General features: G+C 51.2%; 1 protein-coding gene across 1 annotated transcript in view; it reads left to right on the top strand.

The window, feature by feature from the left end:
- The first annotated feature begins 1,514 nt into the window (after positions 1–1,514).
- The window catches only part of LOC119974745 (V-set and immunoglobulin domain-containing protein 10-like), a 49,136-nt gene continuing 33,377 nt past the window's right edge, over positions 1,515–17,273 (top strand). The window contains exons 1-6 of the mRNA XM_038813935.1: positions 1,515–1,809; positions 4,056–4,328; positions 5,883–6,149; positions 7,330–7,602; positions 9,422–9,712; positions 11,510–11,755. Coding sequence (XP_038669863.1) covers positions 1,755–1,809; positions 4,056–4,328; positions 5,883–6,149; positions 7,330–7,602; positions 9,422–9,712; positions 11,510–11,755 — 1,405 coding nt within the window. The 5' untranslated portion in view covers positions 1,515–1,754. The remainder of the gene's footprint in view (positions 1,810–4,055; positions 4,329–5,882; positions 6,150–7,329; positions 7,603–9,421; positions 9,713–11,509; positions 11,756–17,273) is intronic.

Here is a 17,273-nt window from a genome sequence, read left to right as displayed (position 1 = left end):
AGGGATGTAGTGGCATTGGAGGCAGTTCAGAGGAGGTTTTACTGGATTGATCCCAGAGGTGAGGAGTTTGATGTACGAGGAGAGATTGAACAGTTTAGGCCGATACTCTCTCAAGTTTAGAAGAATGAGAGGAGATCTAAGTGAGGTACACCAGATGAAAAAAGGTATTGGCAATGTAGATGTAGAGCGGGTGTTTCCTCTTGTGGGACAATCTAGAACGAGACGTGATTGTTGTAGGACAAGGGGTCGCAGATTGAAAAGAGATCAAAGGGTTGTGAATCCGTGCAATTCACTACTCCTGGGTGCAGGGGTTGCTGGGACATTGAGTAAATTTTAGGAGCACACATTTACAGAGTTTTAATTATTAATGTGGTGAAGGGTTACGGAGAACGGGCAGGAAAGTGGAGTTGAGGCTGAGAGATCAGCCATGATTGTATTGAATAGTAGAGCGGCCTCAAGGGGTTGAATTGTTCCTATCCCTGCTCTGAGTTCTTATCAACCTCCTCTGCACCCTCTCCAGTGCAATCACTTCCTTCCTACGGCGTAGCGAACAGAATTGTATAGCTGTGGCACAACCAGCATTTTATACAGCTCCCATCATAACCTCCCTGTTCTTATATTCTATGTCTCGGTTAATAAAGGCAAGTATCCCATATGCCTTTAACGACCTTATCTACCTGTCCTATCTATGGACATGCACCCCAACGTCCCTCAGCTACTCCGTACTTAATAGCGTCCTACCATTCATTGTGTATTCCCTTGCCTTGCTCGTCCTCCAAAAATGCATCACATCACACTTTTACGCAGATTTACAGTGCAGAAGGAGGCCGTTCGGCCCATCGAATCTGCACCGGTCCTTGGAAAGAGCACCCTACTTAAGTTCACACCTTCGCCCTATCCCTGCAACCCCACCTAACCATTTTGGACATTGAGAGTAATAGAGAATAGCCCATCCACCTAACCTGCACATCTTTGGACTGTGGGAGGAAACTGGAGCACCCGGAGGAAACCCACGCAGACACAGGGAGAATGTGTGTCCCCCCACCCCACATTCACGCATAGATCATTAATGTACACTCCAAATAACAAGGTACCAAGCACTGAACCCTGCGAAAAACCACTGGACACAGGCTTCCACCACAAATAGTGCCTTCGACCATCACCCTCTGTCTCCTGCCACTCAGGGTCTCGAGCCATTCTGCATGGGGAAGGAGACAAGGGGGGTTGTTGGGATGCAGGGAGAGATGTGCAGAGATCCGATAACCTGGCCAAATGTTGGATGAGGGACTGGGTGGTGAGCCCAGGAATCCCGGAGTGCGATGCCTCCCTTGGCTAACATGCCAAGGACAAGGCCATTGGTTCAGCAATGTCTTCCGGCGGTAGGTCGCAGTGATGATGTCGGGGTGGTGGTGGGGCAGAGGGTAGGTGGCAGCTTCAGTTGATGTTGATCTTTGATATTTGGCACCCCCCCCCCCCCCCCCCTTGCAGGTCGCACACAGGGCGTCACTGTGGAGGTGCTGACGGGCACGGTGAGCGTCGGGGTCGGCGAGAGCGCCACGTTGGCGGTGACGTACACAGGCAGCACTGCGCCCTTCATCTCCTGGGAGCACGGCGTAGTGTTGGTCACCTGGAGTCCGGGCGGGGACCTGCGGGTCCTCCCGGAGTACGAGGGGCGCCTGCGATTCGCCAACCGCTCCGGGACCATCCGCATCGACGGCGTGACATTGGCAGACGCTGGGCGCTACACCGTCAAGATGGAAGCTTTGGGGGGCCCGACCAGTGAGGCGGAAGTGATGCTCAACGTGTACGGTGAGTGGGATGTGGCAGAGGGGGAGTCCAAGTTCAGGATCAGTGTTGTCTTACTGCAGCTGGTACAGGGCCTTGGTGAGACCACACCTGGAGTAGTGTGTGAAGTTCTGGTCTCCTTATCTAAGAAAGGATACACCTGTCGCAGAGGGAGAGCAGTAAAGGTTCGCCAGACTGATTCCTCGGACGGCAGGATTGTCTTACAAAGAGAGATTGGGTCAACTAGGGTATGTGTTCACTGGAATTCAGAATAAGATGGGATCTGATTGAAAGGTATAAATTTCTGACAGGGCTGACAGATTGGGTGCAGGGACGTTGTTTCCCCTGGCTGGCGGAGTGGGTCTAGAATAAAAGGTCACAGTCTCAGGATATGGGGTAGGACTGAGACAAGGAGAAACTTCACAAAGAGGAATGAAAACCTGTGGAATTCTCCACCACAGAATATGGAGGCCAAATCATTAAATATATTCAAGAAGGAGATGGATAGATTTCTAAACTCTAAAGGTGTCAAGGGGAATAGGAAAAGAGCGGGGGTGAGACATTGAGAGGGGATGATCATCCATGAACATGATGAATGGTGGAGCAGATTCGAAGGGGCGGAAGGCCTCCTCCTGCCCCTATTTTCTCCAGTCCTACCTTTCCCTGGAAATGACTGTGAACTCGCGACCTCTGCAATAAGTCCCAGGAATCCCCTCTGGCATCCTGAAATACCCAATCATTAATCGGTGCGGGAATGGGCTGTTCCTTTGCACAAAAACACCAGACCGTCTTTCTCCTCCCAAACCACTGCAGAAGGCACAAACAAGAAAAAGAATTACAAAAGATGATCCCAGAGCTGGAGGTGGTAGCGATCAGGAAAGATTGAAGGCTCCTGGGGCTTTCTTCACTGTTTCACTCTATTCACAGCTTCAGCCAGAAGAGAACGGAACTGAAAATGCTTTCTCAAAATATTAATCTTTATTGTCACAAGTAGGCTTCCATTAACACTGCAATGAAGTTACTGTGAAAAGCCCCTCGTCGCCACACTCCGGCACCCGTTCGGGTACACTGAGGGAAAATTCAGAATGTCCAATTCACCTCACAAGCACGTCGTTCGGGACTTGTGGGAGGAAGCCGGAGCACCCGGAGGAAACCCACGCAGACACGGGAAGAACGTGTAGGCTCCGCCCAGACAGTGACCCAAGCTGGGAATCAAACCTGGGACCCTGGCGCGGTGAAGCAACAATGTTAACCGCTGCGCTACCGTGGTGCCCATATGCTTGATGCCTCAGCTCCATGCAGCAATGCCATCACCTCACCAAGCCAAAAAAAAATTCACTTCACAAAGAATCCCCTTAATCAAAAGAAAATTCCATTAGCCCAACCTTGTATGATGGTTAATTGCAATTCAGACTCCGAAAAGCTCTTTTGTCTTTCAAACCAAGATTATTTTAAAAACATGACTGCAACAGTTAAACACACTCTAACCCAAACTTTTAACCCTTACTCAACCAAATACTTACATCCAATTGATCTGAATTTTCCACAAACACGACACAGAGGGGATTGAATCTGTGGAGTTCTTTACCACAGAGAGCTGTAGAGGCTGGGTCAATAAGCATGTTCAAGGCTGAGATAGACAGATTTTTAATCAGTGAGGGAATCAAAGGGTGATGGAGGTAAAGTGGGAAAGTGGAGCTGAGGATTAGCACAGCAGATCAATCATCATCAAATTGAATAGATGAGCAGACTCGATGGGCCGAATGGCCCCCTTTGGCCCCTTATGTCTACGGTCTTATGGGGAAAGGAAGGAAGATGCCCGAAAGAAGACTCTGAACGTTTTTTAGTGAATTGTGCTCAGTATCTGCTTTATTCTCAGACACCTGCATCGCCACCAGGATCTCTCCCGAACTATAGGTTCTGAGGCCAGTTGTATTCTCTTCTCACTGCCACAAACATAAAGATCCGTCCACAGAGAGCATTGATTGCTGTGTCTCACACAAAGTCTGCCTTCTGAGCTGTCTCCCACATGCAGGATGGAATCAGGATGCCACGGTAACGACTCCCTGCATTCTCCATTTTCATCCCCATGGAAAATGGAGGTTGCAGGGACATCGCACAGAGATACTCTGCAAGCCAGGAAGTCCACTTACATGCTTTTCAGAATTGTCCGCAGCCTCAATTTGGTCTTAAAGACGACAAGTACAAAGAAGAAACATGGGCCAAAATACATAACCCCTCAGACTAATCCCTCGGTTTTATCTCCACAGTGCCAATTCAGAAGGTGGCTGTTAGAGTGTCAACAGAGAGTGCGATAGAAGGACAGGATGGTGTCACGCTTAGCTGTGAGATCAGCGTGGGCACAGGGACCTTGGTGGAATGGCACAAGGATGGAGGGGCCATGGGCAACGAAACGCGTCACGTCATCTTAGGAGACTGCCTCAGGATACAACCAATTAGTCGCAATGATACTGGCGTGTATATCTGCCTGGCCAGCAATCCCATCAGCAATGGCAGTGGCAGTTATAACCTCACTGTCAGCTGTAAGTCATACATCAGCTCATCGGTATTACTGAGGGAGTGCTGCACTGTCAGAGGCTTAGTTGTGAGGGGCGTGTACAGTCGGCTGGTCAGGACTGAGGGGATACTGCACTATCAGAGAGTCAATACTGAGGGAGTGCTGCACTATCAGAGAGTCAATACTGAGGGAGTGCTGCACTGTCAGAGGGTCGGTACTGAGGGAGTGCTGCACTGTCAGAGGGTCAGTACTGAGGGAGTGCTGCACTGTCAGAGGGTCAGTACTGAGGGAGTGCTGTACTGTCAGAGGGTCAGTATTGAGGGAGCGCTACACTGTCAGAGGGTCAGTACTGAGGGAGTGCTGCACTGTCAGAGGGTCAGTACTGAGGGATCGCTGCAATGTCAGAGGGTCAGTAATGAGAGAGTGCTGCACTGTCAGAGGGTCAGTACTGAGGGCGTACTGCAATGTCAGAGGGTCAGTACTGAGGGAGTGCTGCACTGTCAGAGGGTCAGTACTGAGGGAGTGTTGCACTGTCAGAGTGCCAGTACTGAGGGAATGCTGCATTCTGTGAGGATTAATACTGAGGGAGCGCTGTACTGTTGAAGGGTCAATACTGAGGGAGTGCAGCAATGCCGGAGGGTCGGTACTGAAGCAATGCTGCACTGTCAGAGGGTCAGTACTGAGTGAGTGCTGCACTGTCAAAGGGCCAGTACTGAGTGAGTGCTGCACTGTCAGAGGGTCAGTACTGAGGGAACGCTGTACTGTCAGAGGGTCAGTGCTGAGGGAGTGCTGCACTGTCAGAGGGTCAGTAGGAGGGAGTGATGCACTGTCAGAGGGTCAGTACTGAGGGAGTGCTGCACCATCAGAGGGTCAGTAGGAAGGAGTGCTGCACTGTCAGAGGGTCAGTAGGAGGGAGTGCTGCACTGTCAGAGGGTCAATACTGAGGGAGTGCTGCACTGTCAGAGGGTCAGTACTGAGGGAGTGCTGCACTGTCAGAGGGTCAGTACTGAGGGAGTTCTGCACTGTCAGAGGGTCAGTAGGAGGGAGTACTGCACTGTGGGAGGGTCAGTACTGAGGGAGTTCTGCACTGTCAGAGGGTCAGTACTGAGGGAGTGCTGCTCTGTCAGAGGGTCAGTACTGAGGGAGTTCTGCACTGTCAGAGGGTCAGTAGGAGGGAGTACTGCACTGTGGGAGGGTCAGTACTGAGGGAGTTCTGCACTGTCAGAGGGTCAGTACTGAGGGAGTGCTGCTCTGTCAGAGGGTCAGTACTGAGGGAGTGCTGCACTGTTAGAGGGTCAGTACTGAGGGAGTGCTGCACTGTCAGAGGGTCAGTACTGAGGGAGTGCTGCACTGTTAGAGGGTCAGTACTGAGGGAGTGCTGCACTGTCAGAGGGTCAGTACTGAGGGAGTGCTGCACTGTTAGAGGGTCAGTACTAAGGGAATGCTGCACTGTCAGAGGGTCAGTAGGAGGGAATGCTGCACTGTGGGAGGGTGAGTAGCGAGCGAGTGAGGTCCAGGGTAGAATTCCCTGCTGTGGTGGTTTTGGTGAAGTTTACTCGTCGAGTTCTTCTTTGTGCAGATGGGCCGAGTGATCAGGAAGTGAGGGTCAACGGGTTGGAGGCATCTGAGCCTCAGGATGTGAGGGGTAGCAGTACGGTGAGGTTGGAGTGCCGTGCCATCTCGGAGCCTGTCAGCTACATCTGGACGTACAGAGAGATGTTCTGGATTGATGACACGCTTGAGCTCAGCAACATAACACAGGAGCAGGCCGGGAATTATAAATGCAGCGTATTCAATGAGAGAACTGGCCGCACAATCAGCCAGGAGATTGGGATCAATGTGTACGGTAAGGGCAGCTTTACTCTGTATCTGACCCTGTGCTGTACCTGTCCTGGGACTGTTTGATGGGGAAGTCTAGAGGGAGATTTATTCTGTATCTAACCCTGTGATGCACCTGTCCTGGGAGTGTTTGATGGGGACAGTTTAGAGGGAGCTTTACTCTGTATCTAACCCCGTGCTGAACCTGTCCTGGGAGTGTTTGATGGGGACAGTGTAGAGGGAGCTTTACTCTGTATCTAACCCCGTGCTGCACCTGTCCTGGGAGTGTTTGATGGGGACAGAGTAGAGGGAGCTATACTCTGTATCTAACCCCATGCTGTACCTGTCCTGGGAATGTTTGATGGGGACAGTGTAGAGGAAGCTTTACTCTGTATCTAACCCTGTGCTGACCCTGTCCTGGGAGTGCTTGATGGGGACAGTGTAGAGGGAGCTTTACTCTGTATCTAGCCCCATCTGTACCTGTCCTGGGAGTGTATGGTGGGGACAGTGTGGAGGGAGCTTTACTCTGTATCTAACCACATGCTGTACCTGTCCTGGGAATGCTTGATGGGGGCAGTGTAGAGGGAGCTTTACTCTGTATCTAACCCTGTGCTGTACCTGTCCTGGGAGTGTTTGGTGGGGACAGTTTAGAGGGAGCTTTACTCTGTATCTAACCCCATGCTGAACCTGTCCTGGGAGTGTTTGATGGGGACAGTGTAGAGGGAGCTTTACTCTGTATCTAACCCCGTGCTGCACCTGTCCTGGGAGTGTTTGATGGGGACAGAGTAGAGGGAGCTATACTCTGTATCTAACCTCGTGCTGTACCTGTCCTGGGAGTGCTTGATGGGGACAGTGTAGAGGAAGCTTTACTCTGTATCTAACCCTGTGCTGACCCTGTCCTGGGAGTGCTTGATGGGGACAGTGTAGAGGGAGCTTTACTCTGTATCTAGCCCCATCTGTACCTGTCCTGGGAGTGTTTGATGGGGACAGTGTAGAGGGAGCTTTACTCTGTATCTAACCCCGTGCTGTACTTGTCCTGGGAGTGTTTGATGGGGACAGTGTAGAGGGAGCTTTACTCTGTATCTAACCCTGTGCTGTACCTGTCCTGGAGTGTTTGATGGGAACAGTGCATACGGAATTATACTCTGAAAACAATGAACAGTGGGCGAGCCACCATGTTTCTCTCGCACCCTGTGCTTTCTGTGCAGATTCTATTGAGGATGTCCGTCTTTCCTTGTCTCCGAAAGATGTGCGGGAAGGTGAACCATCTGTAATTTTGAACTGCGAGGTGCTGAGGGGCACGTGGGTCAGCGTGGACTGGCTGAAGGACGGGCGGGCCCTGACAGACAGCGACCACCACAACGCCACACGCGACACCTTGGAGATCGCCATGGTGACGAGGAACGATTCTGGCCTCTACACCTGCACGGCCCGAAACCCCCTGGGTTCCTCCAACAGCAGTTTCGCACTGACTGTTTACTGTGAGTTGAAACCTCTCACCTCAGCGGGTCTCGCATCCCAGATCAGGGAGGCTCTGGTTAGGTCACCACGAGAGTATTGTGTCCAGTTGTGGTCATCCCACTTTAGGAAGGATGTGAGGGCCCTCGAGAGGGGGCAGAGGGTGAATTACCAGAGTGGTTCCAGGGATGAGGGATTTTAGCTCCAAGGTTCGGATTGGCGACCTGGGGTTGACCTCCTGAGTGCAAAGGGGATTGAGGGGATATTTGATCGACGTGGACAAGATGGTAACAGATTTAGATAAACAAAGGAAGGCCGTTGTCCTTAGATGGTGGTACAAGGACTGAGTGAGGGAAGGGGTGTCCCTGCCAGGAAATTACCTTTGGGCAATGAGGTACTCTGAGATGGAGTGACCTGCGGATAAATAGGAGGAATGATCCACCGTTTGATCTGTCCCCAAAGCCAGTGAGATGTGACAACCAGCTTTAAATTACAATGATTGAGTTAAATTCTGGTCATTCCCTTCAGTAAAAGTTGTGACAAACAATACAATTTTTCCCCACCAAAAGAAACCATTCGGCCCATCGGCTGTATGCCGATGTTCCTCCTCCACTCGAGCTTCCTCCCCTCCCTTCATCTCCCCCCATCACTATCTCCTTCTATTCCTCTCTCCCTCATGTGTTTATCCAACTTCCCCCTTAAATACATCAACACTATTCACCTCAACCACTCCCGGTGGGAGTGAGTCCCACATTCTCCCCACTCCCTGTAGGAGCAAGTCCCACATTCTCCCCACTCCCTGCAGGAGCAAGTCCCACATTCTCCCTACGCCCAGTGGGAGTGAGTCCCACAGTCTCTCCACTCCCTGTAGGAGCGAGTCCCACATTCTCCCCACTCCCTGTGGGAGTGAGTCCCACAGTCTCCCCACTCCCTGTGGGAGTGAGTCCCACATTCTCCCCACTCTCTGCAGGAGCAAGTCCCACATTCTCCCCACTCTCTGCAGGAGCAAGTCCCACATTCTCCCTACTCCCTGTGGGAGTGAGTCCCACATTCTCCCCACTCCCTGCAGGAGCAAGTCCCACATTCTCCCCACTCCCTGTAGGAGCAAGTCCCACATTCTCCCTACTCCCTGTAGGAGCGAGTTCCAACATTCTCCCCACTCCCTGTAGGAGCGAGTCCCACATTCTCTCCACTTGCTGTAGGAGTGAGTCCCACATTCTCCCTACTCCCTGTAGGAGCGAGTCCCAACATTCTCCCCACTCCCTGTAGGAGCGAGTCCCAACATTCTCCCCACTCCCTGTAGGAGCAAGTCCCACCTTCTCCCCACTTGCTGTAGGAGCAAGTCCCACATTCTCCCCACTCTCTTTGGGAGTGAATTCCACATTTCAATGTGGGAGTCATAGGTCTGGACATGCAGGCAATGCTGGAGGTGTTACTGTCAGCGGTCTCTAGCTTTGATTCAACATGATGTGAACTATTTACTGGTTAGTCGCTACGCAAGGATCTACATAGAACTATCTCTCTCCATTCTCCAAGGTGTTATATTTACACATTGAACATTAACCCTTTACACAACATCCCCCTGTTCAAACTTCCCTAATAGTTGCAATCCCTCTATGGTCCCAGTAAATCTTTTAACATATTTTCAAGATTGGATGATCTGAGTTATTATCACATTGCTGTAAATGAGATCTTACTGTGCCCGAATTGGCAGCTGGCTTTTGTATCTTACATCAGTGTCCTTAAGTCACAACATCATTTTAATTTGTGAAGGACTTTGGGACATGTTGGGGGGGTAACAGGCGCTAGAGAAATTCACTCTTCTTTCCTGGTATTTCCCAGATGGCCCAGAGGATGCTGGGATCAGACTGCACTCGGACGCCAATACCAATCCAGCGGATTACCTGGTGGTGAATAGCACTGTAAACCTAACCTGCAGTGCCACCTCGGTGCCACCCGCACGCTACCACTGGGTACGCCAACAGAGTGGGGCGGGGGAGCGTACGATGGGGAATGGATCAATCTTACACCTCTCCGCAGTCCAGGTCCAACACAGCGACAATTACACCTGCACAAGCTGCAACGTCAAGACGGGAAAATGTCTCAATGTCGGTGTTCCCGTCACCATTTACGGTGAGTGACACCACAGGGATCGTTGCCACGCTCTCCACTTCGCCAACAGCAACAGAGAGAACAGGAACCAAGTGGACCCCGACGCCACCCCATTTACTCCCACTGTAGACAATCCAAATGGAGCCAAACCCCTTCCCATTCACAACCACCATAGTCAATGCCAATGGACCCAAACTCATTCCCATTCACTCCACCTGTACACAATCCCAGTGGGCCCAAACTTCTTACCCATCATTCCCACTCTACATAATCGCAATGGACCCATACAACTTCTCATTCACTTCCACTGTACACAATCTGAATGGATGCAAACCCTTTCCTGTTCACTCCCACTGTACACAATCCCAATGGACTCAAACCCCTTCCTATTCGTGCCCTCAGTACATAATCCCAATGGACTCAAACCCTTTCGCATTAACTCCCACAGTACACAATCCCAATGGAGCCAAACCCCTTCCCATTCACTCCCACTGTGCACAATCCCAATGGATCCAAACCCCTTCCCATTCACTCCCACTGTACACAATCTGAATGGACCCACATCCCTTCCCATTCACTCCCACTGTACACAATCCCAATGGACTCAAACCCCTTCCTATTCGCGCCCTCAGTACATAATCCCAATGGACTCAAACCCTTTCGCATTAACTCCCACAGTACACAATCCCAATGGAGCCAAACCCCTTCCCATTCACTCCCACTGTGCACAATCCCAATGGATCCAAACCCCTTCCCATTAACTCCCACTGTACACAATACCAATGGAGCCAAACCCCGTTCCATTCACTCCCATTGTGCACAATCTCAATGGATCCAAACCCCTTCCCATTCACTCCCACTGTACACAATCCCAATGGATTCAAACCCCTTCCTATTCGTGCCCTCAGTACATAATCCCAATGGAGCCAAACCCCGTTCCATTCAGTCCCATTGTGCACAATCCCAATGGAGCCAAACCCCGTTCCATTCACTCCCATTGTACACAATCCCAATGGATTCAAACCCCTTCCTATTCGTGCCCTCAGTACATAATCCCAATGGAGCCAAACCCCGTTCCATTCACTCCCATTGTGCACAATCCCAATGGAGCCAAACCCCGTTCCATTCACTCCCATTGTGCACAATCTCAATGGAGCCAAACCCCGTTCCATTCACTCCCATTGTACACAATCCCAATGGATTCAAACCCCTTCCTATTCGTGTCCTCAGTACATAATCCCAATGGACTCAAACCCTTTCCCATTAACTCCCACAGTACACAATCTGAATGGACCCACATCCCTTCCCATTCACTCCCACTGTACACAATCCCAATGGAGCCAAACCCCTTCCCATTCACTCCCACTGTGCACAATCCCAATGGAGCCAAACCCCTTCCCATTCACTCCCACTGTGCACAATCCCAATGGACCCAAACCCCTTCCCATTCACTCCCACTGTACACAATCCCAATGGACCCAAACCCCTTCCCATTCACTCCCACTGTACACAATCCCAATGGAGCCAAACCCCGTTTCATTCACTCCCACTGTGCACAATCCCAATGGACCCAACCCCCTTCTCATTCACTCTCATTGTAAACAATCCTAATGGGACCCAATCCCATTCCCATTCACTCTGAATGTAAAAACTCCTGTGGTTTATTATCTTTCCAATAAGATAATGGTCTATATCCACTGCAATACTCAATAGTGAGGATATCCTTACTGATATATGAATATCCTGTATTGCTATCATGTCCTGAGCTATGAATGCAGCACTTGGACCTTCATTCATACACTGCTCCTATCTCCACAGAGCTGCCTCAGGGAAGGCCGGAATGTTCCATGGTATCCATTGAGAATGGGCGGGCATTGCAGTTCCTGTGCTCATGGCCAGGAGGATTCCCAAAGGCTGTGATCCATTGGATTGGTCTATCACGTAACATTACCACCAACTCGTCGCTGACTCAGAATGAGAGCTCGCCCGCCCAGCTGAAAGGGAAGACACTAATCTGCATCGCGAGTCACCCGCTGGGCACCGCTTCCTGCTGCACCAGACCCTGTGAGTCTCAAAGAACAGGAACAAGATACAGGGCAAAGAGCAGGAAAATATATCAAATCCTAATGAGAGGGAGTGTGGTGAGATTGAGGACATGATCACAAAGTATAACAAAGTAATTATAACATATTTCCCGTCACCGTATACCTTATTTAGACCACACTTGGAGCACTGTGCACAGTTCTGGTCTCTGTATCCCTTGGTTAGACCACACTTAGAGCACAGTACATAGTTCCTGTCTCTCTATCCCTTGATTAGACCACACTTGGAGCACTGTGCACAGTTCTGGTCTCCGTATCTCTTGGTTAGACCACACTTAGAGCACAGTACATAGTTCCTGTCTCTCTATCCCTTGATTAGACCACACTTGGAGTACTGTGCACAGTTCTGGTCTCTGTATCCCTTGATTAGACCACACTTGGAGTACTGTGCACAGTTCTGGTCTCTGTATCCCTTGATTAGACCACACTTGGAGTACTGTGCACAGTTCTGGTCTCTGTATCCCTTGGTTAGACCACACTTGGAGCACAGTACATAGTTCCTGTCTCTCTATCCCTTGATTAGACCAGTGTTCTTCAAACGTTTTTTCTGGGGACCCATTTTTACCAACCAGCCAACCTTTGGGACCCAACCCAGCCGACCTTCGCGACCCACGCTGGCCGACCCCTGCAATGCACGCCGGCTGACCTTTGCGACCCACCATTTTCTCTTCCCGTTAATGTGAGAGGTGAGCCTGCTTGGTCCTCACAATCTCACTCCAATTAGGTTCACAGGAGGAGAGGGCTATGCGCATATCGGGTGAAGGATTCAGCCGGTTCCGTTGTGCTGTCTTCATCTTTGTGAGGACGGATGTTCCAACCTCGCACATGTAGGTCATTGTGAAGGGCAAGAGCAACAAAATGCTTGTTTTACTCAGCTCCAGATACTCCTCAGAGATGCTACTCCAGAATGCTGACAGCCTCATTGACTTGTGCCATGTTTTTAATCTGCTGTCACAGCTGAGACGCATAAACTCAATTTCTTCTTTTGGAGGCAGCTGCAAGTTAAGAACTGATTCTGGGGTCTCACACGCAAAGGGATTTTTCACCCACCTCCTCTCTCTCAGAATCTTAAACTTCTCCTCTGGAAAGTAGCGACCAAAATTGTCGATCAGGGCAGCCTGATGCAACTCAATAAGGCTTGCCAATCCATTTACAGTTTCCTTACTAATGCTGTTTTCTTCAATGTGATGTAGCAGTGTGGGAAACATGTAGTAGTTTTGGCTTCACGCTCGCAATTGCCAAACTTTCAATATCGTTTGGAAAGCTGCCATTTCTTCAGAGTGCCGAAACCAATCATCATCCTTCCCTTGTAATTTGAGGTTCAGTTCATTTAGAATTGAAAAGATGTCTGCAAGGTAAGACATTGCTAGCATCCAAGTTTCATCGGCAAACAAATCAGCCAGAGGGGACAATTTCTCGAGGAGGAAAGCGTGGATTTGATACGTCAGTTCGTAAACTCTGAGTAGCACCCGACCCTTTGACAGCCAACGTACTTCCGTGTGGAACAATAAATGTGTGTGCTCAGACCCCATATCATAGCTTTATCATAGAATTTACAGTGCAGAAGGAGGCCATTCGGCCCATCGAGTCTGCACCGGCTCTTGGAAAGAGCACCCGACCCAAGGTCAACACCTCCACCCTATCCCCATAACCCAGTAACCCCATCCAAGACTAAGGGCAATTTTGGACACTAAGGGCAATTTAGCATTGCAAATTCACCTAACCTGCACATCTTTGGATTGTGGGAGGAAACCGGAGCACCCGGAGGAAACCCACGCACACACGGGGAGGATGTGCAGACTCCGCACAGACAGTGACCCAAGCCGGAATCGAACCTGGGACCCTGGAGCTGTGAAGCAATTATGCTATCCACAATGCTACCGTCCTATCAGGACAGTTTGGTATTGAGTGGGCTGTGTTTAATGAAATTGACAACATTCACTATTCCTTTCAACACCACTTCAAGCTGGGATGGAATTCCTTTCGATGCCAGTGCCTCATGGTGAATAAAACAATGATTCCAAACAATGTCCTGACTAGCTGCCTCCTTAATCCCGACTATAACTCCGCTGTTTTTCCCAGTCGTGTTGGCTGCTCCATCACTTGTGATTCCTCTGCAATTACCCCAGGTCGAGCCCGCACTTTACAACCACAAAACTATTCAAAACTTCAAAAGTTTCAGCGCCAGTCAGTGGGTTGCTAAAGTCAGCAAATCTTCAACAAATTCATTGTGCCAAACATACCTAACGTATACTAGCAAGGTTGCACAATCTGAAATGTCTGTACTTTCATCCAGTTGTATTGAGAATGCCTGCGCTGATTTTAAATGAGAAATAAGCTGGGCTTCTAAATTCTCAGCAATATCAGAAATTCGGCGAGCCACTGTGCTATCACTCAGCGGGATGCATTGCACTTTTTAACCAACCTCTCATCTATGACCGTACGAACATGCTGCAGGAAGAATTAGTCTCTCTGCTATAGTGTGAGGCATTTTCTCTTTAGCAACACGGTAAGCTACCATGTAAGAGGCTAATTATACTTTGTTGTTCAATGTAACATTTCTGCTGAGGACTCCAGCTGACGATTTAAGTTCTCGTTGCATCCTTTGAAAAAAATCAAGAGGTTTGTCCTCGAACTCGCCATGCTTAGTCTTCAAAGGCCTTTGAAGTTTTGACGGTTTTAAACTTTCATTTGCCAGCACTTCCCTGCATATAACGCACATGGGCCTTGCATCCTGATTTGCATTGGCACAATTAATAAATCTGTTATACCGTCAATTCACTGTGAGACCCTGAGAACGAGTGAACATTAGGCTTTAATATCCATGAACTTGCCTGCCAGAGTCGGCTGTACAGTTGAGTGCCACCCACAGGTGGCCGGACTATATATCACCCCGGTGAGGGCGGAGCCAGAGGCGGAGCCCACCGGGGTTCCAGTACAGTACCTGGAAGTAGACCGTATCATCACTTCCAGGTCATGGGTCACATCATTATACAGACAGTAGACAGTAGAGAGCATTAGGTGAAGAACATTCACCACAAAATCCATACTTTAAAAAATCGTCTTTATACTGCTTTGTGCCTGATTTCAGTTTCTTCTTAATGGGCTGTTCACCAGAGGCCCTGAAGCTCACACCATCACGGCTGTGTCCTGGTGTGGATTCTCCTGAACAGCTCACACCAACACTGCTTTGTCCTGGTGTGGATTCTCCTGAACAGCTCACACCAACACTGCTTTGTCCAGGTGTGGATTCTCCTGAACAGCTCACACCAACACTGCTTTGTCCTGGTGTGGATTCTCCTGAGCCGCTCACACCAACACTGCTTTGTCCTGGTGTGGATTCTCCTGAACAGCTCACACCAACACTGCTTTGTCCTGGTGTGGATTCTCCTGAACAGCTCACACCAACACTGCTTTGTCCTGGTGTGGATTCTCCTGAACAGCTCACACCAACACTGCTTTGTCCTGGTGTGGATTCTCCTGAACAGCTCACACCAACACTGCTTTGTCCTGGTGTGGGAGGGGGGGGGGGGGGGGGGGGGGGGGGGGGGGGGGTGTGTACCGGCCTTCAGATGGGGCGACTGTGCGTTGGCACTGGCCATCCGTCGCCCCCCCCTCTGCTCGCCGCTGCCCCCTACCCCAACCCCCCTCACCACCCCTACCCCCTCCAACGCCCCTACCCCCCTCACCACCCCTACCCCCTCACCACCCCTACCCCCTCCAACGCCCCTATGCCCCCTCCCCCCTCCCCACCACCCCTACCCCCCCTCCCCACCACCCCTATCCCCCTCCCCACCACCCCTCTAACGCCGCCCCCCTCTCTCTCAATGCCGGTACCCCCCCCTCTCCTCTCAATGCAGGTAACCCCCCCCCCCTCCTCCTCTCTCAACTCAACGCCGCAACCCCCTCCCTCCCTCCTCTCAACTCAATGCCGTAACCCCCTCCCCCCCCCTCCTCTCAACGCAGGTAACCCCCTTCTCCCCTCTCCTCTCAACTCAACGCCGCAACCCCCTCCCTCCCTCCTCTCAACTCAACGCCGTAACCCCCTCCCCCCCTCCTCTCAACGCAGGTAACCCCCTTCTCCCCTCTCCTCTCAACTCAACGCCGCAACCGCCCCCTCCCCCCCCTCCCCCCCTCCCCCCTCCCTCTCCCCACCTCCCCCCTCCCTCTCCCCCTCTCCCCCCCCCCCCCCAACGCCGGGTCTCTCTTCCCCCCCCCCCCCAAACAACGCCGGGTCTCTCTTCCCCCCCCCCCAAACAACGCCGGGACTCGCTCTCTCCCCCCCCAAACAACGCCGGGACTCGCTCTCTCCCCCCCCAAACAACGCCGGGACTCGCCACTTCCGCAGCGGGTGAAACTGACGCGTATCGCGTCAGTCCGCTGCTGGCCCTTTCGGGAACGGAGATTAACGGCTTAAAAGAAGGCCCGGACGCCGGAGTCATCCGCACCGCTTTTCCCCGCTGGAAATGGGCGTCACGTCGGTCCGCAGAGAATTTCGCCCCTGGTGTGGATTCTCCTGAGCCGCTCACACCAACACTGCTTTGTCCTGGTGTGGATTCTCCTGAACAGCTCACACCAACAGTGCTTTGTCCTGGTGTGGATTCTCCTGAACAGCTCACACCAACAGTGCTTTGTCCTGGTGTGGACCCTCCTGAACAGCTCACACCAACACTGCTTTGTCCTGGTGTGGATTCTCCTGAACAGCTCACACCAACACTGCTTTGTCCTGGTGTGAATTCTCCTGAACAGCTCACACCAACACTGCTTTGTCCTGGTGTGGATTCTCCTGAACAGCTCACACCAACACTGCTTTGTCCTGGTGTGGATTCTCCTGAACAGCTCACACCAACACTGCTTAGTCCTGGTGTGGATTCTCCTGAGCCGCTCACACCAACACTGCTTTGTCCTGCTGTGGATTCTCCTGAACAGCTCACACCAACACTGCTTTGTCCAGCTGTGGATTCTCCTGAACAGCTCACACCAACACTGCTTTGTCCAGCTGTGGATTCTCCTGAACAGCTCACACCAACACTGCTTTGTCCTCGACGTTCGGGGGGGGGGGGGGGGGGGGGGGCATGACCTGCCCTCTGCCTCCCTTTAGGCAGGAAGTTTAGATAGATTAGGTGAAAAAATCTTCTGTGTCTCTGCAGCAGTCGGCTTTTAATAACGCCGGCTGCAAGCCGCCTTCAAAATGGCCGCTAACATATTTTTAATAATCGGCCGCATTGCACATGCGCGCCCCGATCATCACTCTATAAACTATATAGTTTTGCGCATGCGCTCCAATGATTGGGCAGCGCATGCGCAATGCGGTTGATTTTAAAAAATATGTTCGCGGCCATTAAAAGCCGGCTGCTGCGGCTGATTTGCGCGATCTGGAGCGCCACGAAGGACGGCTCCGCGACCCTCCCGACACCCGCCCGCAACCCAGGCAAGTTTGAAGAACACTGGATTAGACCACACTTGGAGCACTGTGCACA

This window comes from Scyliorhinus canicula, chromosome 12, assembly GCF_902713615.1.
Source record: "Scyliorhinus canicula chromosome 12, sScyCan1.1, whole genome shotgun sequence".
Lineage (NCBI taxonomy): Eukaryota > Metazoa > Chordata > Chondrichthyes > Carcharhiniformes > Scyliorhinidae > Scyliorhinus > Scyliorhinus canicula.
The sequence above is the reverse complement of the archived record's forward strand: the minus strand, read 5'-3'. Positions and strand labels throughout refer to the sequence as shown.